Source organism: Halichondria panicea, chromosome 10, assembly GCF_963675165.1.
Source record: "Halichondria panicea chromosome 10, odHalPani1.1, whole genome shotgun sequence".
Lineage (NCBI taxonomy): Eukaryota > Metazoa > Porifera > Demospongiae > Suberitida > Halichondriidae > Halichondria > Halichondria panicea.
Genome location: NC_087386.1, coordinates 940,096 through 963,052, shown reverse-complemented (window position 1 = coordinate 963,052; position 22,957 = coordinate 940,096). Strand labels below are relative to the sequence as shown.

Below are 22,957 nucleotides of genomic sequence, written 5' to 3'. Positions count from 1 at the left end.
ACATAATACACTTTGACGATCATTACCATTAATCATAATAATAATAATAGTCACACATACACAGCCACGATAAGGCAGGTAAAAAAACGAACAAATGTGCTGTTATAAAATGCCATTTGTTAGATATTGAAAGCGATCGTAAAGTTTGGTAGTTAACGAGCGAACACTAGATTCTATCATACTGTCCACTAATAATTCGAGTTGCTTCTCCGTTAGACTCATGTGAAATCTCTCTCTCATTTGTCTCACAGTGGACGGACCATGACCAAAGCAAGGCAGCTGAGACCCTGCAGGGGGAAGAACAAGCACATGATAATTATCATTAACAATTTTTATTTTATCAAAACATACTACAATGTACAATGTACAATGTACAATGTGTATAGGTACATGTAGTAGTCAATGTCTATTATTGTCTCCTCAAAGGCATACTGATACATGTAATGTAAAGTATGCAATTGCTTGAGATCGAAATACAATGCAGTGTGGCTACAACACAGTACAAGCGGTGTGGCTACAACACTGTACAAGCGGTGTGGCTACAACACAGTACAAGCGGTGCGGCTACAACACAGTACAAGCGGTGCGGCTACAACACAGTACAAGCAGTGCTGCTACAACACAGTACAAGCAGTGCGGCTACAACACAGTACAAGCAGTGCTGCTACAACACAGTACAAGCAGTGTGGCTACAACACTGTACAAGCAGTGCGGCTACAACACAGTACAAGCAGTGCGGCTACAACACTGTACAAGCAGTGTGGCTATAGCTATAACACAGTACAAGCAGTGTGGCTATAACACTGTACAAGCAGTGTGGCTATAACACTGTACAAGCAGTGTGGCTATAACACTGTACAAGCAGTGTGGCTATAACACTGTACAAGCAGTGTGGCTATAACACTGTACAAGCAGTGTGGCTATAACACTATACAAGCAGTGCTGCATGTACACAACACCGTACACACTGTTTTTCAAGTACACGTGTGTACTGTACAAACCTGTCTGCATGATTTCCACAATCTGAATGAATTTGTCCATGTGTTTCCGGGCAGCCATGAATCCCTTGAGCATGAGCCACTTGAAGTGCTGGTACATCTCACTGTTGACTCCACCCATCACCTAGACAACAAAGCCACATGCAGTTAATAGAAAAGCCAAATTATTAGTTGGTGATTTTTTGAATACAGGTACAGGGATCGCTAGAGTGGTTGGGAGGTACAGACAACACACTATCATGGTATTACAAACATACAGTGTGTGTGCACTGGGGTACAAGGTTCACACACCTCCACAAACTCTTTGGTGAGTTTAAAGGGGGAGCTCTCAAAGCCCAGGTTGTTCCCGGGAGAATTGGCCAGGATGAAGCCAAAGTCAATGTGAATCAAGTTCCCCTCCGAGTCCAACAAAATGTTGCCATTGTGTCTGAAGGAAACAGAAGAACATTTAAACTTCGAGTATCAATCCCAGTACCTGACCATTATACTTAGACTTATGATGCTGGTAAACAGTAAATTAACGCAAAATAGAGAATCTGGGTACTACACTGTACTCCACCAGTCACATGTGCTACCCAAACACAAACAGAGCCAGTGGAGCACAAGGTTTGCTCCCACTAACACACAATCAAATACTGGCTCACCTGTCCTTGACTCTAATGAAGTAGCAGAAGAGGCAGTACGCTGCACAGCTCTCCACAAAGTTGCGCTGACAGGAGAGGAATCGTTTCGAATCCTTTTTTCCGTATTCTTTTATGAAATAGTCGAGGAATGAGATACCCTGGTTCAGTTTCTTGATCTGGTGGAGTGAGACTGCATTCATGATGGGCTCTATTAAGCCACCCTCGTTGCCTACCACCAGCAGCTTGTACCTGGGGGAGGGGGAAAGAATGTTTAGATTGAGCTTTTATAGTCAATGTAGAGACAACACTGGTGTACAGTATCATTATGTATGTATAATAATGCAAACAGTTGATGATACATTGAATGTATATAATTATGAGCTCACGGTCTGACAATGAGTGAAAGTTGTTCTTGTTTCCACACAATCTGTACATGTACAATAAACGAACATACATTAATCTACTGTGCGTCCCTGATTTAGAAATGTTACATGTACATGTAGGTACAATTAAAAAGCTGGCACATCTCACCTGAAACTGTTCCAGCAGCTGAGCACAGACCAGCTCCTGCCTCAGGTCATCCCCCCACTTGACAATCACAGGGAGCAGCTCTGTACAAGTCTGGTTAAGGTCAAACAAGGCACACACACACACATGCACACACACACGCACACACACACGCACACACACACACACACACACACACACGCGCGCGCACACAACATGTCAGTACATGCACAGATAAGTTATGGAGGATACTCCAATTGGGCAGGTGGCCATAAGGAGAACTGGCTCTGATCCTCTTCACCTTATCATCCCATGGCTCCTTCATGGCAGATGCTGCAAGGGATAGAAATCAGTCAAAGAAGTACAGTATATGGATTGTGTACAAGTAAGTAACATGTAAGAAGCACAGTAATTTAAGAACATGTATTTGGGGTCGGGTATAGGACACTGCTGTCTCTGTTACCTGAAGGATCCTCCGGGTCTCTCTGGTAAGTCTTCTTGGGGGCCGTAGAATGCTGACTCAGCCGTTTCCGAACGTCCCCGACACAAAATTCCACCACCTCATCGTCCTCACAACCGCCCACCTCCACACCCCCGTCAGACGATGCGTGGGCGTCCTCACTCTCCACACCAACACCAGTTCTGTCCTTAATCAAACAACTCTCAGGATCAGACGATGAATCAGTGCTTTCAACACTCGACTGCTTGCCAACGTCACTGCCAGGAATCCCGGCTGAACTAACAATGTGTGGAGGTCGAACACACTCTGTAGTTGAAGCTCCAGCAGTAGCTAAGTGATTTATCTGTGAGGTGCTCATTTCCACATTGCCTTCAGTAGACGCTGATGAGTCGTGTGATCGTGACTGGATGTCTATCTCGTTGAGGGACGGGGAGGAGGAGGTACGAGTGTAGATAGGGGAAGCCCCCTCTGAGCGGACACACACCTTGGCCTGGTCTGGAGACCTGCATCAAGAAAAGAACCATTAAACACCACAAGTTCCCCCATTGTCTCTTTATTTCCTATCCCCACTCTCTCCACCTTTCTTCCCCACTATCAGAACCTCTTTCTAGTTAATATTATAGCAAGTGTTAATCTCTCTAAGACCTACATGTAAGTGAGATCAAGAAATGCAAGCAGTACTGTACATGTACCATTAAATAATGGACAAGACAAAATACAGATTCCAATACTATAGCAAGTGTTAACCTCCAGAGCTACATGTATTATATAATATATGCTCTAGGCTTTCAAGAAATGCAAGCAGGAGTGAGTTATGTACTTGTACGTGACAGTACTCACAGTCCTGCACTTTTGACGCTGACGTCCAGCTGTTTGGCAGGCAGCGTGGACAGGGAGGTGCTCTCACACTCAGCCACCTCCACTAGTATCAGGTAGGGTGCCTGCAAATACACACAGAATACTTGGAATGATTGACCCATTGTAAGTACTGTACAGGTGTGGCAGTCGGACATGAGGCCATAACAATAGCCTGGAACATCTCATGTTATTTTGAGTGGCTCAAAGGAAGCTTGGCATGCTGACAGTGTTAGCACAGGCTGAATTAACATGTGGTATATGTTTTTTATAAGCATCAATATAATGCCCTCTATAATGTACTGCTCTAAAGAATGAACAATACACAATACACAGTACATGTACATGTTATAATTCTGTGTACACTGTATGTGTACAATAACTGTATACAGTACACACACAGTACACAGTACACATACAGTAGTACATGTACCTTGCTCTTTGAGTTGAGGACGACAGCCTCTGAGCTAGGAACTCTGAGAATCTGGTGCCTCCCCTCGTAGAGAGGGATACACACTCGAGCAGGGAGGTTAAGGTTCAACTGAGAGAGCTCTGCGTACAACTGAGCAGCTGTAAGGATAGAGCACCAATATATGAAGACATCAAACAAACCAGCCTACAGCGTGCACACGTCACATGTACATGTATGTAATCAACCAATCACAGGAAAAGGCTCCTGCTCCAATAAGGGGAACAGACAATAATATTAAAGGCTAGGCTTACATACAGTACATTGATTGTGATGTGATCGTTTACACTTACATTGTAAGTCATACAAGTACAATTAGGTATATGCAAGACAATACATTACACATAACGTAGCATAATGATCACATGATACTCACTCCTCAGGTCTCTGGTGGAGTATTTGAGCATCTTGTTGCATATGTTCCCCAGGAAGAGGACAAATGAGTTCTGGGCCGCCAGACGAGGAGACTGTAGGTACAGTGATCACAATACTGGGCGTGCTCAGATATACATGTATACACCAATGGAGCAGAAAATGTACAGAGAAATTAATACACAGAGTTAGTGGAACTCAAGCTACAAGCTTAGCAGAACCAGAAAACATTATAAGGAGAAACTGAGCAACATACGGATGCATGTATGTACTTGTGCGACCACAGTTGACAAACAAGGCAAACAGCCATATACGTGTTTTTATTTTCATTGTACCAAGAGTTCATAATTACCTATAAACCACTTCAAAGATGCCCTCATTAATCATAAAAGTATCATGTATCATCAGCCACATCAAAGCCTTCCTTACCGAGCAGGTGCACCTGTGAGGACCTATGTGGAGCAGTTTGTTCTCATCCAGAGTACAGCTGCAGCCATTGTCAAAAGCACGGCCGGAGTGAAGATCTCCAGGCAGCGACTACATGTGTGTGTGGTGTGTGTGGAGTGTCAGCAATAATAAATACATACATGATGTGGAAAAGTGCTCATGCATGCGTACATATAAGTACATAAAACCAGGAACTCTTGATAAAACAAGCACACAAGAAAAACTTGTATGAGTTTACTTGATAGGCACATGCACACACATGTAGCGCTGGGTGGAATACCTGTGCCCACTAGTCCACTACATGCAAGACTACACAACTTAAGGCAATCCTTATATATGCTGCCACCTTTGTACGGTCGACTATATACACTAGACTACACAGAGCAGTTGGCTACCACACCGTATCAAACGCCACACAAGCAAACACATAGAGCAGTTGGCTACCACACCGTATCAAACGCCACACAAGCAAACACATAGAGCAGTTGGCTACCACACTGTATCGAACAAGCAGACTGCTCACCACATTACTCCCATTCTTCTTCCTGTCAAGAGAGTCCAGTTTAGACATAGACTGCGAGTAATGGAAGCTCCCACCCCCTGACAGAGAGCGGTAGTGTCGGAGCCCTCCTGGCGTACTTTTTCTATGGGAGACTCCCAGGTTCTTAGAGGTCAGAAAGGTCGACTTGCTAGGTCTAGGTCTACAGAAAGGAAGTATACATGTCACAAAAATTTTAATTTGGAACTTCACAAAAACATTTCTACAATCAAGCCGTACAACTATTCATCAATCAATGTATACAATGGTACAATCTACAACAGTATTTAATATGAAAGGAGCTAGCTCTACATAGTTATAGGCCCTGTGTTGTGGACAGTACAGATACCTCACCTAGTTAGAGGGGGTGCTCTGATTTGCTCCGTTTGTAGCAAGTAGAGGAGTCTGTTCCCCCGCTGTAGCTCAGCTGAGGGCAGCCAACTGTCACTGGTGTAGGCACGAAGGAGCCAAGCAGTCTGTGTGGGTGTGAGTGTGAGTGTGATGAGTGTGGGTGTGGGTGTGGGCAAGAGTGTGAGTGTGGGCAAGAGTGTGAGTGTGTGTGTGGGTGTGAGTGAAAGTGCACCAAAACATAACTAAGGTTTCCAAACTTCACCTAAATATACAAGTTCAGCCACATTTAATCAATCTGACACCAATTAGAGTCTAATAAGCTACACACAATTATATTACTGTGTATATACAGACAACATGCTGAAGGTGTGCCAGCTTTCAAATTTGGCAGACAAAAGGTCTCCAGTAGCCACAACGAATGCCCTTATAAGGGGCACAGTACGTGTGTGTGTGTGTGTGTGTGTGTGTGTGTGTGTGTGTGTGTGTGTGTACCTTGAGAGAGAACAGGACTGAGTCTCTGCAGCGATGCAGGAAATACTTGTGCAGGACCAGGGATAACTCGTCCATGTGCAGGTACATGTTTCTATGGGAGATAGCGCACATATAACCAAGGGTACAGAGTTACATGTGTGAGCAGATGTTAAGACGTACTAAATCCATTAATGAGGTCAGAGTGTACCAGTTTTAATTAATACTTACATGAGTTGGGGCAGGTAGAAGTCCACATCTTCATTGGGGAAGCTCTGCACAGGAAGGGTAGGAAAGAGATAGTTACTATGGTGATCTCATTAAGACTAGACGAATTTCTGACTTCACTCTCATATTGATAACAAACATGTGTGAGCACCATGTGTGAACTGGTCGTGAAACAACCACTTTTAGACCACAATGAATACACCATGATAGAATATTCACATTTTCAGGCTTTTCAGGTACACCAATGCAAACTATAGTCATGGGAAATACTGCATGCCAGACAGACATGTGTTACAGTCCCACACTGACCATGACACCCACTCACTTTCCCACACACAAACTATGATACCAAAACCTACGACCACTATTAAAGTAAGATCAATTTCTCTCCAGGGAATTCTCTCAATGATACTACATACCTTAAATATATAATCATCACATCACACACACTCACAATCATCACACCACGCACACTCACAATCATCACACCACACACACTCACAATCATCACATCACACACACACTTACAAACAACTTGTTCCCAAGGTAAGCTTGCACGTCCTCTTCCTTGGAGTTGAACAGATACCCAATGGCTATCGACATATTGAAGAGGTTGGACTGGAACAGCCTCATGAGCCAGAAGTCCTGCGGCGGTGGTGGGAGAGGACTGTTCAGCAGACCACTAGGATCTTGAGAGACTCGGTCCTCTGAAGTGTGTGAGGGACTGGCTACATCTGAAGAATCAGACGATAGAGACATTTCTTTCTCGTCTTCTATTCCAGGTAGACACGGGAAACACTCTCCACTTGTACTCGGCTTCTCCGCAGACCGATGGCTAGATTGGGCCACGCCTCCAACTTTTCTAGTTCTGTTCGATTTGCTGCTTGGACCTTTGCTTTTCTCAGATGCTTTTAAAGGTTGATTTTTCTTGCTTGTACTACTTGTAGTGGGTGGTGTGATCTTCTGCTGCCTTACTGCTGTGGTGTTTTTAGACTTGGTAACTTTGCTCTCATAAATTGTGAGACTGACCAGAGGATCATCCATTCTGTGGAGTATAGACTATGCACAATTAACTAGTACTACTTACTTGCAGCATACTTAGCTAGTTAGAATGCTTGAAACTGAAGCTCTAGCATGCACAATAATATTATGCTAGCCTTGTATATATTGTGCTTGTACACAAATGGCTTCAAATCACGTGAACCACGCCTACTCTAAAGCTCTGTGAACTCTGTGAACTCTGAGCTCTGCACTCATCAGGACAGCCACGCCCATCTTGCACTCCACGTGGACCCACCAAACCAAAACGCTATCTCTACTGCACTGAAGATAAAGCCTTAGATCAAGCTATTGCTGCCCAAAACTAGCTGATAATGGACTCTCCTAAGCTAAAGAACATTGCTACTCTAGAAGGTAAGTGTGCTGGTGATTCTATGCATCTTGGCCAGGCATATAAACATAATTTTATCACACAATTCCATTCTGGATTGTATTCATACCTTTCTGGTGGCTAGGCTTGCACAGCTAGGGTAGACCTCAGCTAGGGCGTGTACCTGTACATAAGGTTGTTAAGTATATGCCCAACCTCAGGTTAATTTATACGCTAGCGTAATTTATATGAAGCAAGTCCACTGCACACGTATTTAACGTACTTTGATAAAAACATGTTTCTAGTGTATACATACATATGTAGCTTCATACCTGTGTGTTCCCTCAGGGCACCTGGAACGTGTGTGGAATGTGGCCTGGAATCCTACAGGCACACTGTTAGCAACAGCCGGGGCAGACAAGACAATATCCTTTCATTAAAACCTCTACTCTTATTAGTGCATTTGATACCTTAATTTTTGGTAGCTACATTCGTATCTGGGGCTTGGAGGATGAGCAGTGGGTGTGTAAAACTGTCCTCAGTGATGGCCATCAGAGGACCATCAGATCAGGTCAGTACGCCACGCTAAATATTGTGTACTTGGCTTGTTTTATACTTGTACCATTTGCGCAGTGAGTTGGTCACCATGTGGTAACATGCTGGCATCGGCCAGTTTTGATGGCACCGTCTGTATCTGGGACAAGAGGAGTGGAGGTACGTGTAAAATTACAAAATACGCTATCAAATGAGCTCCAATGAGCCTGTTTTTTAGACTCCCACTGTTTTTATACCTACCACTGTTTAGCCTCCCACGCAAAATATAATGTGCCAGCTGATACACTTCAAATTGTACAGTAAAAATTGTACGATTTACTGGATTAACTATTAATTACAGAGTTCCAGTGCACGAGTACGCTGGAGGGTCACGAGAACGAGGTCAAGTGTGTAGTGTGGTCAGTGTCTGGAGCCCTCCTCTCCACGTGCAGCCGAGACAAGAGTGTGTGGGTGTGGGACGTGCTGGATGATGGGGAGGAGTTTGAGTGTGCCAGTGTCCTCCATCACCACACACAGGACGTCAAGTGTGTACGCTGGCATCCAACTGAGAATGTGAGTGAGACTGTTTGTACTCTAGTAATAAAAAAATTACTCTAGTTTACAGTAAGTATACTGAGTACATAATAGTTATTGACTAATGTTTTTCTGGTTGCAAAGAGGTGTGTGTGTGGTTATGGGATAGCCTATGTATTCACACGTATAGGCCTGTGTGTGTGTGTGTGTGTGTGTGTGTGTGTGTGTGTGTGTGTGTGGTTATGGGATAGCCTATGTATTCACATGTATAGGCCTGTGTGTGTACAGTGTGCCTGTAGTTACAGAGGGCTGTATATTGGTGAGCACTGTCAAATCGTTATTTTGATTATGAAAATGTATACATGTATACGTACATGCACACACATGAATGCTTAAAATTTGTAGTGAAACTCAGTTCTAGTTATGACGTTTTGTAGAGCAATTTTGTTAGTATTCAACTGAGACAAACTCGACACTGTCTGAGACCCTGCCCCATTGGGAGGTAAACCCACCCACTATCATCAGCCTCTCATCAGGTAGGGAAGCTGCAAAACACAACTGCCGGGCTGTACTCGTATGACCAATCACCATCCAACTATTCTCGTTAGGATTGTACATACAGACTGACGTTGTGGGCTTACGATTGCCATCACAACCACCCACTGCCAGTAGTCGATTTTTGAATGTGACTAGTGTTGATTGTGTCACTGGTAGATGAGCGATATTGGACCATGTGTGTGACGGGTGATCTCCTGAAGGCCTGGCTATGTTGTAGAGTGAGCAGGTTAGGACTTTATCTTCTCCATTACTGATGTATAGGCGACCTGCACATATCGTAGCTGATGTTGCTGATAGTGGTTCGGATAGGCTACCAATCTTGCTCCATTGAAGAGTGTCTGTGTCCATAGCTTCTATTGTGGTCAATGTTTCCATTCTCCCGTCTTGTAAACCACCTGCTACGATTAGTTCTGATTCGGTGCAAAAAGCAATTGTATTTGAGCGTTTTGTAAACATCGAAGGGAATGATTCGATCCATTTCTTGTGTTTGCCTGTGCATTGTAGACGTAGCAGCATGCTCACATAGCGGCCACCCACTAGAACAGGAGATCCATTCACAAATGCTAGGGTGGTGTTGTCCACAGGGCTGTCTGGTAGGGTGTACCATATGTCATTAGTGGAGTCGAATGAATAGATGTGTCTAGATTCTCCAGGCCTAAGGTATACCACACTGCCACCCACCACTGGGTTTGTTTCCCTGGCCATTTTACAAGGTGCCTTTGCTCCCGGTGTAGATTTTAATCGTATTGTATCAGATTTTGCCTGTGGTTGTTGATGTTTGTATCCTACAAGGGTATAGTGTAGCTCTTGATTAAGCAGGTGTAAGTTCTCGATGCCTTCTTCTAGTTCTTTCTGTGCATGAGTTCTCGTTGCAATTGTCTCGTCTTTCTCTCTTATTGTAGCTTGAGCAGTAGCAAGTTCTTCTCTGAGTTGTTGTGTGTTTTGCTGTTGTGTTGTTATCATTTGTTGAGCGTCTCGATATGTAGTGTTTGTAGCAGCAGCTGCTTTTCGCAGTTCCCTAAGATCCTTTCGTAAATCCGTATTTTCGTATCGTAGGACATCGATTGTATCCTGCATTTCTAACACTTCTCTCTCGTGTTTTGTTTTTCTTGATGTGTAATCTTGTGAAGTTTTCAGATAAGACAGCCTTTCACAAAGTATGTGAGCTGCTGGTCTCTCGTTTTCTTTGTCTTTCAAACAATCAAGTGCTATTTTTAGTAGTGGGTCTGCGGGGTTGATCTCACTGATGTGGTTTTGCCGTCTTCTCACTTCGGGGACATCTTTTTTGGCTTGGCCTGACGGAAACTGAGGATCAATAATTGGTATTGACTCGAGGCGTTCTCCTGGGGCTGGGAATTTCTTGGTAAGGATTTGAATGATATTAACACCCAGGGAAAACACGTCCCCTTTCTCGGTGTATCTTATTGGCTTAATGTCTAGAGCCTCTGGTGGCATGTACACTTGAGTTCCTGGGCACTTTGTGTTGGAGATTGCCAAGTGACGAGTGTGAGTCACTTTAGCCATTCCAAAATCGGACAATTTTGCTCTGTGACCTTCATAGAGTAGGATATTGTTGCTGGATAGATCTCTGTGGACGATCTTGTTACAGTGTAGAAATGTCAAAGCCGTGGCTACATCCAAAGTGATTGAGACTTGAACGTAGTAGCTGATTTCGTTTGAGCCATTCTCGAGAAAGCTTCTCAAACTGTCGTCCATTAGCTCCATAAGCAGTACAGACTCCCCTGTGTCTGGGTCTGTGTGCTGACCAAGGTATTGCACGATGTTGGGGTGAGTGATGTCACGGAGCAACTCGCACTCCAGTGCAAACCTGCTCTGCACTAGTCTATGCTCATGATGAGGATCCGCTTGTACCGGCTGTGTTAGCCATTCGTGGATGACTTTAGCCGCACAAAGAAGATGGTCACATTTGGCCTTGTATACAGAGCCGTATGCTCCTTTTCCTAACGTCTGGTCCTTGAGTAGCCGTACGTTCTGAAAACGAGTTTTGGTACAAGGTTTTGTAGGTCTTTGAGCCATGAGTGATGTGTAGTACTAGGTTGTTTCTATAAGTAATGGTGGCTTATGAATAGTTCTTTGTTAAGTAATGTCTCCGTTGCTGCTTACATTTATAGTGAAAGCTAATGGTGAGTAATATTTCACAATGTCTCCGTTGCTTACATTTATAGTGAAAGCTAATGGTGATTAATATTTCACAGTGTGAGTGTTTGTGCACCGTCAGTTCTCGCTCTCGCTCTGACAGCTTACTTAACTTTTTGTAGTTTGCAAGCTATCGGTTTGCTTAGTGTGTTATTGTAACATCACTCTCATGTTTCCGCAGTTGCTGGCCTCTGCTAGTTACGATGATACTGTCAAAATATACAAAGAGGATGATGATGATTGGTGAGTCAGCTCTTTAGAATCCATTGCTTGGCTTATACAAACTATAACACACATTTACAGTTTATGTACCAACTATATACACACACGCCCACACACCAGGACTGCCTGTGCTTCCCTGGAGGGCCATGAATCTACCGTGTGGTCCATAGCATTCGACTCCACTGGGGAAAGATTAGGTACCGTGTGTGTGTGTACATCTTGTGCTGAACAAACACTGACATTGAATTATAACTGTCACCAACATAACCTTGCATTGTGTGTGTGTGTGTGTGCAGCTTCTTGTAGTGCTGACAAGACTGTGAAGATATGGAGATCATACAAGCCTGGAAATGAACAAGGTGAATATCATTCGTCTAATGTCCAGCTGTTTTAAGGTTGTTTCTTAATACGCTACAGGTGTCCCCACTCCCTCCAGTGACCCAGTGTGGAAGTGTGTGTGCACACTGTCAGGACAGCATAACAGGCCCATCTATGACATCAACTGGTGAGTCATACCCCTATAAGTATGTATTTTACCTAGCTAAGATATTCACTTAGAAGTTGATAGCGTACACTGTATGGTTAACTGTCAAACTTAAGGAGTGCGTGTACTGCATACTTCATCGCTTTATTCGCTGGTGCAGGTCGGCCTCTGGTGCTATAGCGACTGCCGGTGGAGACGACATCATCAGGATATTCAGAGAGGTTTGCATATAATATAGTACTCGTTTGTTATGAGTGCCTGACTGTTGTGCCTCATTGTAGACTCCCGGATGCGATGCACATCAACCAACGTTTGATCTCGTGTGGGAACAACCAAAGGTGAGACAATGAACCACCCTCTATAATGACATACAGTGGAATTCCCTAATTGCCTTTGAGAAACATGTTTTCGACCGTTACAGGATTGTTTTGTACACCAACTGTTTATTTAGGACCGGGGTGCCTGGCATTTGTATTTCAGTTTGCCTTTGTATAGCCACTAAGAGGGATTCCACTGCAGCCATTGTTGACATGCACACACATGTAAATGTAGAGTCTCATGAATCAGCCGCACCTCTCAGGATAGCAGTGTACTTGTAACAGTCCAATACCCGTACATGTGATAATGTCCCCCGCCCCCCTCAGGCCCATGAGAGCGATGTCAACTGTGTGACGTGGAATCCTAAGAACTCATCTATGTTAGCTTCATGTTCTGATGACTGTAAAGTTAAGATTTGGAATTTTTCATAAACACTTATAATTATATATAGGAAGAATCAACAGAATGCAATTTATTGCTGGCCAGTTCTATCATTATAATTTGCTATAATTATAGCAGTGTATTTTAGTTAGTGTCTTTTGTGTCTATATTCTTTGTATGTTTTCCAAATGAACAATGTTGTCAGAAAGTTAATTGTTGGAAATGGTGTTGCTGCTATATTATTATTATATAATTATGATCTGCCCATCTTTCTGTGCATGCTGCTATAACTATATACATGCGCGCTGAAATTTCAGCCGAAAAGCTGGAGATATAATAATTAATGTTCAGCAAAAGAAGTTGGTTCAGTAAAATAATAGCTAAATACATAAAAATTAATTAATACAGTCGCATATGTATAATGGACACACACAGTCATGTTAAAGCAGTTATTAATCATGAGCTATAATTATAGCAAAATCATCTATATATATATATTGTACATGTACAAACAATCAAGAGATAAAACTGCTCATCATATTGTTCTACGCTTGATCTAACAATACTAGCTCCAATGTTTTTTGTAGCGGTCCTCCCTCAAAGGCACTCTTGACGGCCATCACCACCTCTTTGTGTCTCAGGTTGTAGAGACACTGACCTCCTACAGAGAGGATCTGTTGACCAACCTTCAGTCCTTCTCCCGTCAGTGCAGCACACCCCTCAGGCTGTGTGTATGGTGTGGGTGTGTGGTAAAAGTGTGTGTGCAGTGTGGCCGATACTGTACGTGTAATGCAGTACACTATTGTCTACTAACTATATCTAAAGCCTAGAATGGTTTGTGAGTGTAATGTATACATGACACTTCGATCATCGCCCTCAATGACATCAATGAAAAGGACAATTCTCTACCTCAGCTAGGGTAGACCTCAGCTAGGGCGTGTACCTGTACATAAGGTTGTTAAGTATATGCCCAACCTCAGGTTAATTTATACGCTAGCGTAATTTATATGAAGCTAGTCCCCTGCACACGTATTTAACGTACTTTGATAAGAACAATGTTTCTAGTGTATACATACATGTATATACAATGGTGATATTTTCATACCTGTGTGTTCCCTCAGGGCACCTGGAACGTGTGTGGAATGTGGCCTGGAATCCTACAAGCACACTGTTGGCAACAGCCGGGGCAGACAAGACAATATCCTTCCATTAAAAACCTCTACTCTTATTAGCGCATTTGAATTTTGTTTACCTTAATTTTTGGTAGCTACATTCGTATCTAAAGACCACTCTCTAACTACAGGAAAGATTCCTGCAGAATTGGAAGAGAGCAAATGTCACACCTATTCAAAAGACTCCAAATGATCACAAACCTAACAACTATAGACCCATATCCGTTCTACCAGTCATTGTAAAAGTAATGGAACAAATCATCCACAAACAGCTGTATACACATATGGCAAGCAACAACCAAATCAGTCACTACCAATCAGGGTTCCGACCAGCTCACAATACCCAGGATGTAATTCTAAAGACAGTTGAAGACTGGAAGACTGCCATTGACCAAGGCAAACATGTAGGAGCAGTCCTCATTGACCTCAGCAAAGCGTTTGACAGTATTGACCACAAGATCCTCCTGCGGAAGCTGGAAAGTTATGGTCTCCAAGAAAATGAGCTTAAATGGTTTGAAAACTACCTTCAGGACAGAGAGCAGAGAGTCCTGGTAAACTCTTCAGCATCTAAATGGGCAGCCATCACCAGGGGTGTCCCTCAAGGTTCTATTCTGGGCCCACTTCTTTTTGTAATATTTGTAAACGATCTTCCGAATGTCGTAAAGTCCTGTAAAATTCATCTATATGCTGATGACACGACAATATACTCCTCACACAAGCTAAAATCAGAAGTTGAAAAATTTCTAAATACAGACCTTCAAAACATCTCACAATGGATTGAAGACAACAATCTTAAAATGAATATCAAAAAAACCCAGTTCATTTCTCTCACTAACAGCAAGAAAACAGGAAAAATTAACATCCAGTTAATGCTTTCACCTTTTAGGAGACGGACTCAATCAAATACCTAGGAGTCACTGTAGCAGAGACCTTAAATGGAACTCACACATCAGTGGTGTAAAGAAAAAAGCATCAGCTGGAATTGCCTGTCTCAGAAAAATAAGCCCAAGCATCCCCATCAACACAAGGAAACTCCTCTTTAATGCCTTGGTTCGCCCCCACTTGGACTACTGCTCAGTAGTATGGCATGCCTGTAGCAGCAAGCTCAAAGATCGAGTTGAGAGCATCCAGAATTATGGCATGAGGGTCATCCTGGGCAAGCCTCCTAGGACTCCAAGCCTCCGCTGCGTAGCGAGCTAGGATGGACTACTCTAGAACAGCGTCGAGAAGAGCTAATGCTGGTACAAGTCCACCGCAGCATAATTATGCCTCGAGGCGTAGCCGCATGAGGGATACGGTAAAGCTGACTGTGTGTGTGTGTGTGTGTGTGTGTGTCTGTGTGTCTGTGTGTCTGTTCCAGCTGTAACTGCTCAACGGTTGCAATGCGACTAAAACTAACAGCTTCTATAGGCTTCTAGCCACGTTCTCTTGGATTTTGATTCGTGGATTAGCAAACTAAAGCTTCTTTCTCGAGTTATGGCTAGTTTGAGTCACATTGAAGGCTGTTGCAGTCTCTTCAGAATCTTTCATAGCATCATCTGTCCGCACAAACTTTCTATTCAACATATGAGTTAGCCTTGCACTAAAGCGCTAGCTTTTTGTTAGCTACAAGACTCAGAAAATACCTGTTAAAACAGCTAGCTAGCAGTAGCCATTTGTGAAATTGATCTCTTTGGACACACCCTTTAATTATTCCTATGGATGTAATGCGCATGCGCGCTCATTCCCCAGATCCAGATCCTCCTGGCAGAATCATATTTTTCTTGAGGGCCTGGTAAGCCACAAAACACTACTATAGATAACAATATGCATGTACACAAGTCTTTTCTTCTTAAATATTATAATTATACACTGCATGAACTACAGATCCAATTTTCTTCTTTCTTGAGATCCTGGTATTAAAGCCACATAATACAACAATAGATGCATGTAATAAGTCTTTTCTTCTCAGTGACTTTATATAGATAAGCTAACTTTATGAAATAATTATGCACTTCCGCTTATAATTAATTGAAAACAAAATCTTCTTCTTTGTTGCTTCCTAGATCCTTGAGGTCCTGGTATAAGCAGCCACAAAACACAACAATGATACCATAATTATACAATTGCAAGTCAGTTTTAGACAGATTATTATATACACTTTTTCCCCTTCTATACTTTCTCTTCTATACTTTTGAGCGAAAGCAAATCATGGCGAGAGGCATTAGCACAGCGCCAGCTTGAACACTAGTTAAAACAGCACCTGTAAGTAGACTACTTGCAAGAACTATTCACAAAGAACTCCGAACACAGTAGCAGACAAGCACAAGTAACAACTCGTGGACAAGATAATCTCCACCTTCCAAGACCATCCACTGAGCTACTCAGGAAAAGTTTCAGTTTTCAAGGAGCTCTCAAGTACAATGCGCTTCCTCAAGAACTCAAGAAAACAAAAACAGTACCAGCGTTCAAGAACATTATACACAAACTGTTCTCTAACTGCAACTAAGCAATTATTTTTCTACGTTCTTGTCTTTTGTTCATGTCTGTATAGTATACAGGACCTGCATTAAAACCCACATGCACTGTGGATGCAGCATTTCCTGCCCAAATAAAAAGTTCTATCTATCTATCTATCTATCTATCTATCTGGGGCTTGGAGGATGAGCAGTGGGTATGTAAGACTATGGAAGGGTATTAGAGTCAAAATTCCCAGCTTTTGTCCCAGTATTTGTCCCAGTGTTTGTCCTGGTAAATGTCCCGGTAAATGTCCCGGTACACGTCCCGGTACGCCTTTTTCCTGTGGGCGAGGTCGACCTGCCTCCCAAATTTGAGGTGTGGTCGTCACAGCCCAGCAATTACTGCTTGCATCCGCTCCAGTTCTTTGCCCCAGCAAGTGTCCCGGTATGTGTCCCAGTAAGTGTCCCGGTTTGTGTCCCAGTAAGTGTCCCGGTATGTGTCCCAGTGATAAAACGCAAAACTTCACGAGGTATTTATTCGAGGCAATACACTTTAGGGAGTGATTAGCCTAGTGTGCATTATATATAATAATTAGTGTCTTGATGTATGTGATCTGACAGTACAGTATGTGTGTGACAGTACAGTAGAATGTATGTGACAGTGCAGTAGAAGCGAAGACACTATCAGTGTCACTGACATACATCTATACACATAGATTAGTGCAGCAAGTCCTAGAGTAACTTCTATGAAGAGGAACACCAAGAATATCTGTCACCAACCGACGGAAACACTCTTGAACTGGACTGCATTCCTCTAGAACGACTTTAATACCACCCATTTCAAGTGCTGTTTCATACTCCTTTGTACTCCAATCTATTAAACATTATAACTTTAAATTTAACACTGGCTTTATTTTGTGTATAATTATCCGGTTTACATGACTAAAATGGGAGTGGTCTTGTATAATAGGCAGCTGCCTCACTACTATGCACTACAACCCTCCTCTTGAGACAAAAAACAACAACAAACAGTCATAAGTTTATGTGTAAAATCAAATCAGAAGTTTGAGTCTTCTTAGCCCCTCACAAGGCTGCATGCTAGGTTCTTAGTGTCTTCTTAGCCTTAGGTTCTTAGTGTCTTCTTAGCCTCACAAGGCTAGGTTCTTTGTGTCTTCTTAGCCTCACATGGCTAGGTTCTTCGTATCTTCTTAGCCTCCACAAGGCTCTTTTATGACACGAGGCATTCACTTCCATTGCGCATGCGCATTCCATGAGTTAACTTGTCGCAATCTTTATTCTGGTACTGGGGCATGTGCCTGGACACATACCGGGACACATACCGGGACACTTGCCGGTGCACATACCGGGACACATACCGGGACACTTACTGGGACACATACCGGGACACTTGCCGGGGCAAGAAACTGGAGCGGATGCAGCAGTAATTGCTGGGCTGTGACAACCACACCCCAAATTTGGGAGGCTGGTCGACCTTGCCCACAGGAAAAAGGCGTACCGGGACATGTACTGGGACCTTTACCGGGATGTTTACTGGGACAAACACCGGGACATTTACTGGGACAAAAAGGCTGGGAATTTTGACTCTAATACCCTTCCATATAAGACTGTCCTCAGTGATGGCCATCAGAGGACCATCAGATCAGGTCAGTATGCCACACTAAATATCATGTGCTTGGCTTTTTTATACTTTTACCATTCGCAGTGAACTGGTCACCATGTGGTAACATGCTGGCATCGGCCAGTTTTGATGGCACCATCTGTATCTGGGACAAGAGGAGTGGAGGTACGTGTAAAATTACAAAATACGCGATCAAATGAGCTCCAATGAGCCTGTTTTTTAGACTCCCACTGTTTAGCCTCCCACGCAAAATATAATGTGCCAGCTGATACACTTCAAATTGTACAGTAAAAATTGTACAATTTATTATTAATTACAGAGTTCCAGTGCACGAGTACGCTGGAGGGTCACGAGAACGAGGTCAAGTGTGTAGTGTGGTCAGTGTCTGGAGCCCTCCTCTCCACGTGCAGCCGAGACAAGAGTGTGTGGGTGTGGGACGTGCTGGATGATGGGGAGGAGTTTGAGTGTGCTAGTGTCCTCCATCACCACACACAGGACGTCAAGTGTGTACGGTGGCATCCAACTGAGAATGTGAGTGAGACTGTTTGTACTCTAGTAATAAGAAAAAGTACTCTAGTAGCTTACAGTATACTGAATACATATTGTTTCTGGTTGCGAAGAGGGGTGTGTGTGTGTGTGTGTGTGTGTGTGTGTGTGTGTGTGTGTGTGTGTGTGTGTGTGTGTGTGTGTGTGTGTGTGTGTGTGTGTGTGTGTGTGTGTGTGATAGCCTATGTATTCACACGTATAGGCCTGTGTGTGTATAGTGTGCCTGTAGTTACAGAGGGCCGTATATTGGTGAGCACTGTTATTTTAATCATATAGATCTAAATAAATCTAAGTACACACACATGCAATTTAGTTCAGTCTTCTCATTCTAGTTTTGATCGTGTTAAATAGCAAATGAATTTTGTTAGTATTCAACTGAGACAAACTCGACACTGTTTGAGACCCTGCCCCATTGGGAGGTAAACCCACCCACTATCATCAGCCTCTCGTCAGGGAGGGCAGCTGCAAAACACAACTGTCGGGCCGTACTCATATGACCAATCACTGTCCAACTATTCTCGTTAGGATTGTACATGTTGACTGATGTTGTGGGCTTACGATCCCCATCACAACCACCCACTGCAAGTAGTCGATTTTTGAATGTGACTAGTGTTGATTGTGTCACTGGTAGATGAGCGATATTGGACCATGTGTGTGAGAGGTGATCTCCTGAAGGCCTGGCTATGTTGTAGAGTGAGCAGGTTAGGACTTTATCTTCTCCATTACTGATGTATAGGCGACCTGCACATATTGTAGCTGATGTTGCTGATAGTGGTTCGGGTAGGCTACCAATCTTGCTCCATTGAAGAGTGTCTGTGTCCATAGCTTCTATTGTGGTCAATGTTTCCATTCTCCCGTCTTGTAAACCACCTGCTACGATTAGTTCTGATTCGGTGCAAAAAGCAATTGTATTTGAGCGTTTTGTAAACATCGAAGGGAATGATTCGATCCATTTCTTGTGTTTGCCTGTGCATTGTAGACGTAGCAGCATGCTCACATAGCGGCCACCCACTAGAACAGGAGATCCATTCACAAATGCTAGGGTGGTGTTGTCCACAGGGCTGTCTGGTAGGGTGTACCATATGTCATTAGTGGAGTCGAATGAATAGATGTGTCTAGATTCTCCAGGCCTAAGGTATACCACACTGCCACCCACCACTGGGTTTGTTTCCCTGGCCATTTTACAAGGTGCCTTTGCTCCCGGTGTAGATTTTAATCGTATTGTATCAGATTTTGCCTGTGGTTGTTGATGTTTGTATCCTACAAGGGTATAGTGTAGCTCTTGATTAAGCAGGTGTAAGTTCTCGATGCCTTCTTCTAGTTCTTTCTGTGCATGAGTTCTCGTTGCAATTGTCTCGTCTTTCTCTCTTATTGTAGCTTGAGCAGTAGCAAGTTCTTCTCTGAGTTGTTGTGTGTTTTGCTGTTGTGTTGTTATCATTTGTTGAGCGTCTCGATATGTAGTGTTTGTAGCAGCAGCTGCTTTTCGCAGTTCCCTAAGATCCTTTCGTAAATCCGTATTTTCGTATCGTAGGACATCGATTGTATCCTGCATTTCTAACACTTCTCTCTCGTGTTTTGTTTTTCTTGATGTGTAATCTTGTGAAGTTTTCAGATAAGACAGCCTTTCACAAAGTATGTGAGCTGCTGGTCTCTCGTTTTCTTTGTCTTTCAAACAATCAAGTGCTATTTTTAGTAGTGGGTCTGCGGGGTTGATCTCACTGATGTGGTTTTGCCGTCTTCTCACTTCGGGGACATCTTTTTTGGCTTGGCCTGACGGAAACTGAGGATCAATAATTGGTATTAACTCGAGGCGTTCTCCTGGGGCTGGGAATTTCTTGGTAAGGATTTGAATGATATTAACACCCAGGGAAAACACGTCCCCTTTCTCGGTGTATCTTATTGGCTTAATGTCTAGAGCCTCTGGTGGCATGTACACTTGAGTTCCTGGGCACTGTGTGTTGGAGATTGCCAAGTGACGAGTGTGAGTCACTTTAGCCATTCCAAAATCGGACAATTTTGCTCTGTGACCTTCATAGAGTAGGATATTGTTGCTGGATAGATCTCTGTGGACGATCTTGTTACAGTGTAGAAATGTCAAAGCCGTGGCTACATCCAAAGTGATTGAGACTTGAACGTAGTAGCTGATTTCGTTTGAGCCATTCTCGAGAAAGCTTCTCAAACTGTCGTCCATTAGCTCCATAAGCAGTACAGACTCCCCTGTGTCTGGGTCTGTGTACTGACCAAGGTATTGCACGATGTTGGGGTGAGTGATGTCACGGAGCAACTCGCACTCCAGTGCAAACCTGCTCTGCACTAGTCTATGCTCATGATGAGGATCCGCTTGTACCGGCTGTGTTAGCCATTCGTGGATGACTTTAGCCGCACAAAGAAGATGGTCACATTTGGCCTTGTATACAGAGCCGTATGCTCCTTTTCCTAACGTCTGGTCCTTGAGTAGCCGTACGTTCTGAAAACGAGTTTTGGTACAAGGTTTTGTAGGTCTTTGAGCCATGAGTGATGTGTAGTACTAGGTTGTTTCTATAAGTAATGGTGGCTTATGAATAGTTCTTTGTTAAGTAATGTCTCCGTTGCTGCTTACATTTATAGTGAAAGCTAATGGTGAGTAATATTTCACAATGTCTCCGTTGCTTACATTTATAGTGAAAGCTAATGGTGATTAATATTTCACAGTGTGAGTGTTTGTGCACCGTCAGTTCTCGCTCTCGCTCTGACAGCTTACTTAACTTTTTGTAGTTTGCAAGCTATCGGTTTGCTTAGTGTGTTATTGTAACATCACTCTCATGTTTCCGCAGTTGCTGGTCTCTGCTAGTTACGATGATACTGTCAAAATATACAAAGAGGATGACGATGATTGGTGAGTCAGCTCTTTAGAATCCATTGCTTGGCTTATACAAACTATAACACACATTTACAGTTTATGTACCAACTATATACACACACGCCCACACACCAGGACTGCCTGTGCTTCCCTGGAGGGCCATGAATCTACCGTGTGGTCCATAGCATTCGACTCCACTGGGGAAAGATTAGGTACCGTGTGTGTGTGTACATCTTGTGCTGAACAAACACTGACATTGAATTATAACTGTCACCAACATAACCTTGCATTGTGTGTGTGTGTGTGTGCAGCTTCTTGTAGTGCTGACAAGACTGTGAAGATATGGAGATCATACAAGCCTGGAAATGAACAAGGTGAATATCATTCGTCTAATGTCCAGCTGTTTTAAGGTTGTTTCTTAATACGCTGCAGGTGTCCCCACTCCCTCCAGTGACCCAGTGTGGAAGTGTGTGTGCACACTGTCAGGACAGCATAACAGGCCCATCTATGACATCAACTGGTGAGTCATACCCCTATAAGTATGTATTTTACCTAGCTAAGATATTCACTTAGAAGTTGATAGCGTACACTGTATGGTTAACTGTCAAACTTAAGGAGTGCGTGTACTGCATACTTCATCGCTTTATTCGCTGGTGCAGGTCGGCCTCTGGTGCTATAGCGACTGCCGGTGGAGACGACATCATCAGGATATTCAGAGAGGTTTGCATATAATATAGTACTCGTTTGTTATGAGTGCCTGACTGTTGTGCCTCATTGTAGACTCCCGGCTGCGATGCTCATCAACCAACGTTTGATCTCGTGTGGGAACAACCAAAGGTGAGACAATGAACCACCCTCTATAATGACATAACAGTGGAATCCCCTAATTGCCTTTGAGAAACATGTTTTCGACCGTTACAGGATTGTTTTGTACACCAACTGTTTATTTAGGACCGGGGTGCCTGGCATTTGTATTTCAGTTTGCCTTTGTATAGCTACTAAGAGGGATTACACTGCAGCCATTGTTGACACATACTGTACATGTAGCAGTGTACTCCTAACAGTCCAATACCCGTACATGTGATAATGTCCCTCCCCCCTCACCCCTCAGGCCCATGAGAGCGATGTCAACTGTGTGACGTGGAATCCTAAGAACTCATCTATGTTAGCTTCATGTTCTGATGACTGTAAGATTAAGATTTGGAATTTTTCATAAACATTTATAATTATAGTAAGGACGGAATACATTTTTTGCTGGCCAGTTCTATCAATTATTATTGTTGCTACCTATAGCAATCTATTTTAATTTGTGTCTGTATTCCTTTTGTGTCTACAGTAAATTCTTCGTATGTTTTCCAAGTGAACAGAAAGTTAATAGCTAGTTTGGACATGGTATTTTGTGACCTGCCCATTTTTCTATGCATGCTGCTATAATTATACGCATGCACGT

The 22,957-nt window shown here is 43.2% G+C and overlaps 5 protein-coding genes and 1 long non-coding RNA gene across 8 annotated transcripts; 2 read left to right on the top strand and 4 right to left on the bottom strand.

Moving 5' to 3' along the window:
• Positions 1-22: 22 nt before the first annotated feature.
• Positions 23-7,506, bottom strand: LOC135342291 (phosphatidylinositol 4-kinase beta-like). The gene is made up of 17 exons (XM_064538991.1): positions 6,845-7,506; positions 6,320-6,363; positions 6,113-6,203; positions 5,624-5,745; positions 5,255-5,432; positions 4,714-4,821; positions 4,289-4,379; positions 3,877-4,013; positions 3,429-3,529; positions 2,592-3,091; positions 2,381-2,461; positions 2,153-2,232; positions 2,008-2,048; positions 1,643-1,870; positions 1,290-1,425; positions 1,002-1,122; positions 23-287 (listed from the first exon to the last, which is right to left on the bottom strand). The coding sequence occupies exons 1-17, from the start codon at positions 7,358-7,360 to the stop codon at positions 103-105; spliced, it is 2,760 nt and encodes a 919-aa protein (XP_064395061.1). The 5' UTR covers positions 7,361-7,506; the 3' UTR covers positions 23-102.
• Positions 7,507-7,567: 61 nt separating this feature from the next.
• On the top strand, positions 7,568-13,086 carry LOC135342299 (probable cytosolic iron-sulfur protein assembly protein CIAO1 homolog). Its single transcript, XM_064539001.1, has 12 exons — positions 7,568-7,729; positions 8,034-8,112; positions 8,177-8,256; positions 8,319-8,399; positions 8,581-8,792; positions 11,650-11,711; positions 11,811-11,887; positions 11,987-12,049; positions 12,108-12,195; positions 12,335-12,395; positions 12,456-12,512; positions 12,819-13,086. The coding sequence occupies exons 1-12, from the start codon at positions 7,690-7,692 to the stop codon at positions 12,921-12,923; spliced, it is 1,005 nt and encodes a 334-aa protein (XP_064395071.1). The 5' UTR covers positions 7,568-7,689; the 3' UTR covers positions 12,924-13,086.
• On the bottom strand, positions 9,067-11,467 carry LOC135342295 (uncharacterized). The gene has a single exon (XM_064538995.1). It carries the CDS (start codon positions 11,346-11,348, stop codon positions 9,201-9,203), a length of 2,148 nt encoding a protein of 715 aa, XP_064395065.1. The 5' UTR covers positions 11,349-11,467; the 3' UTR covers positions 9,067-9,200.
• Positions 13,087-13,224: 138 nt separating the features above from the next.
• Positions 13,225-16,212, bottom strand: LOC135342302 (uncharacterized). The gene is made up of 3 exons (XR_010396817.1): positions 14,992-16,212; positions 13,979-14,712; positions 13,225-13,598 (listed from the first exon to the last, which is right to left on the bottom strand). It is a non-coding gene; the product is annotated as an uncharacterized LOC135342302 (long non-coding RNA).
• A 496-nt stretch (positions 16,213-16,708) lies between these two features.
• Positions 16,709-22,867, top strand: LOC135342300 (probable cytosolic iron-sulfur protein assembly protein CIAO1 homolog). Of its 3 annotated transcripts, none has more exons than XM_064539004.1 (11): positions 16,709-16,940; positions 17,200-18,147; positions 18,207-18,287; positions 18,442-18,653; positions 21,482-21,543; positions 21,643-21,719; positions 21,819-21,881; positions 21,940-22,027; positions 22,167-22,227; positions 22,288-22,344; positions 22,619-22,867. In XM_064539004.1, exons 2-11 carry the CDS (start codon positions 18,006-18,008, stop codon positions 22,721-22,723), a joined length of 948 nt encoding a protein of 315 aa, XP_064395074.1. In that variant the 5' UTR covers positions 16,709-16,940; positions 17,200-18,005; the 3' UTR covers positions 22,724-22,867. The 3 variants fall into 3 exon arrangements, with proteins under 3 accessions (XP_064395074.1, XP_064395073.1, XP_064395072.1); XM_064539003.1 differs by having other exon boundaries at positions 16,709-16,964; XM_064539002.1 differs by having other exon boundaries at positions 16,709-17,013.
• LOC135342294 (uncharacterized) lies at positions 18,918-21,302 on the bottom strand. Its single transcript, XM_064538994.1, has one exon. It carries the CDS (start codon positions 21,178-21,180, stop codon positions 19,033-19,035), a length of 2,148 nt encoding a protein of 715 aa, XP_064395064.1. The 5' UTR covers positions 21,181-21,302; the 3' UTR covers positions 18,918-19,032.
• Positions 22,868-22,957: the final 90 nt, after the last annotated feature.

Coding starts and splice junctions, on each gene's coding strand:
- LOC135342300 (XM_064539004.1), top strand. CDS start 18,006: ATGTACTGGGACCTTTACCGGGATGTTTACTGGGACAAACACCGGGAC. Junction 21,882..21,939: donor CAAGCCTGGAAATGAACAAG/GTGAATATCATT, acceptor AATACGCTGCAG/GTGTCCCCACTCCCTCCAGT. Junction 22,028..22,166: donor CCCATCTATGACATCAACTG/GTGAGTCATACC, acceptor TCGCTGGTGCAG/GTCGGCCTCTGGTGCTATAG.
- LOC135342294 (XM_064538994.1), bottom strand. CDS start 21,180: ATGGCTCAAAGACCTACAAAACCTTGTACCAAAACTCGTTTTCAGAAC.
- LOC135342295 (XM_064538995.1), bottom strand. CDS start 11,348: ATGGCTCAAAGACCTACAAAACCTTGTACCAAAACTCGTTTTCAGAAC.
- LOC135342299 (XM_064539001.1), top strand. CDS start 7,690: ATGGACTCTCCTAAGCTAAAGAACATTGCTACTCTAGAAG. Junction 8,113..8,176: donor GCCGGGGCAGACAAGACAAT/ATCCTTTCATTA, acceptor TGGTAGCTACAT/TCGTATCTGGGGCTTGGAGG. Junction 11,888..11,986: donor CTCCACTGGGGAAAGATTAG/GTACCGTGTGTG, acceptor GTGTGTGTGCAG/CTTCTTGTAGTGCTGACAAG.
- LOC135342291 (XM_064538991.1), bottom strand. CDS start 7,360: ATGGATGATCCTCTGGTCAGTCTCACAATTTATGAGAGCAAAGTTACC. Junction 3,530..3,876: donor TCCTCAACTCAAAGAGCAAG/GTACATGTACTA, acceptor GTGTATTTGCAG/GCACCCTACCTGATACTAGT. Junction 3,092..3,428: donor AGCGTCAAAAGTGCAGGACT/GTGAGTACTGTC, acceptor TTCTTGATGCAG/GTCTCCAGACCAGGCCAAGG.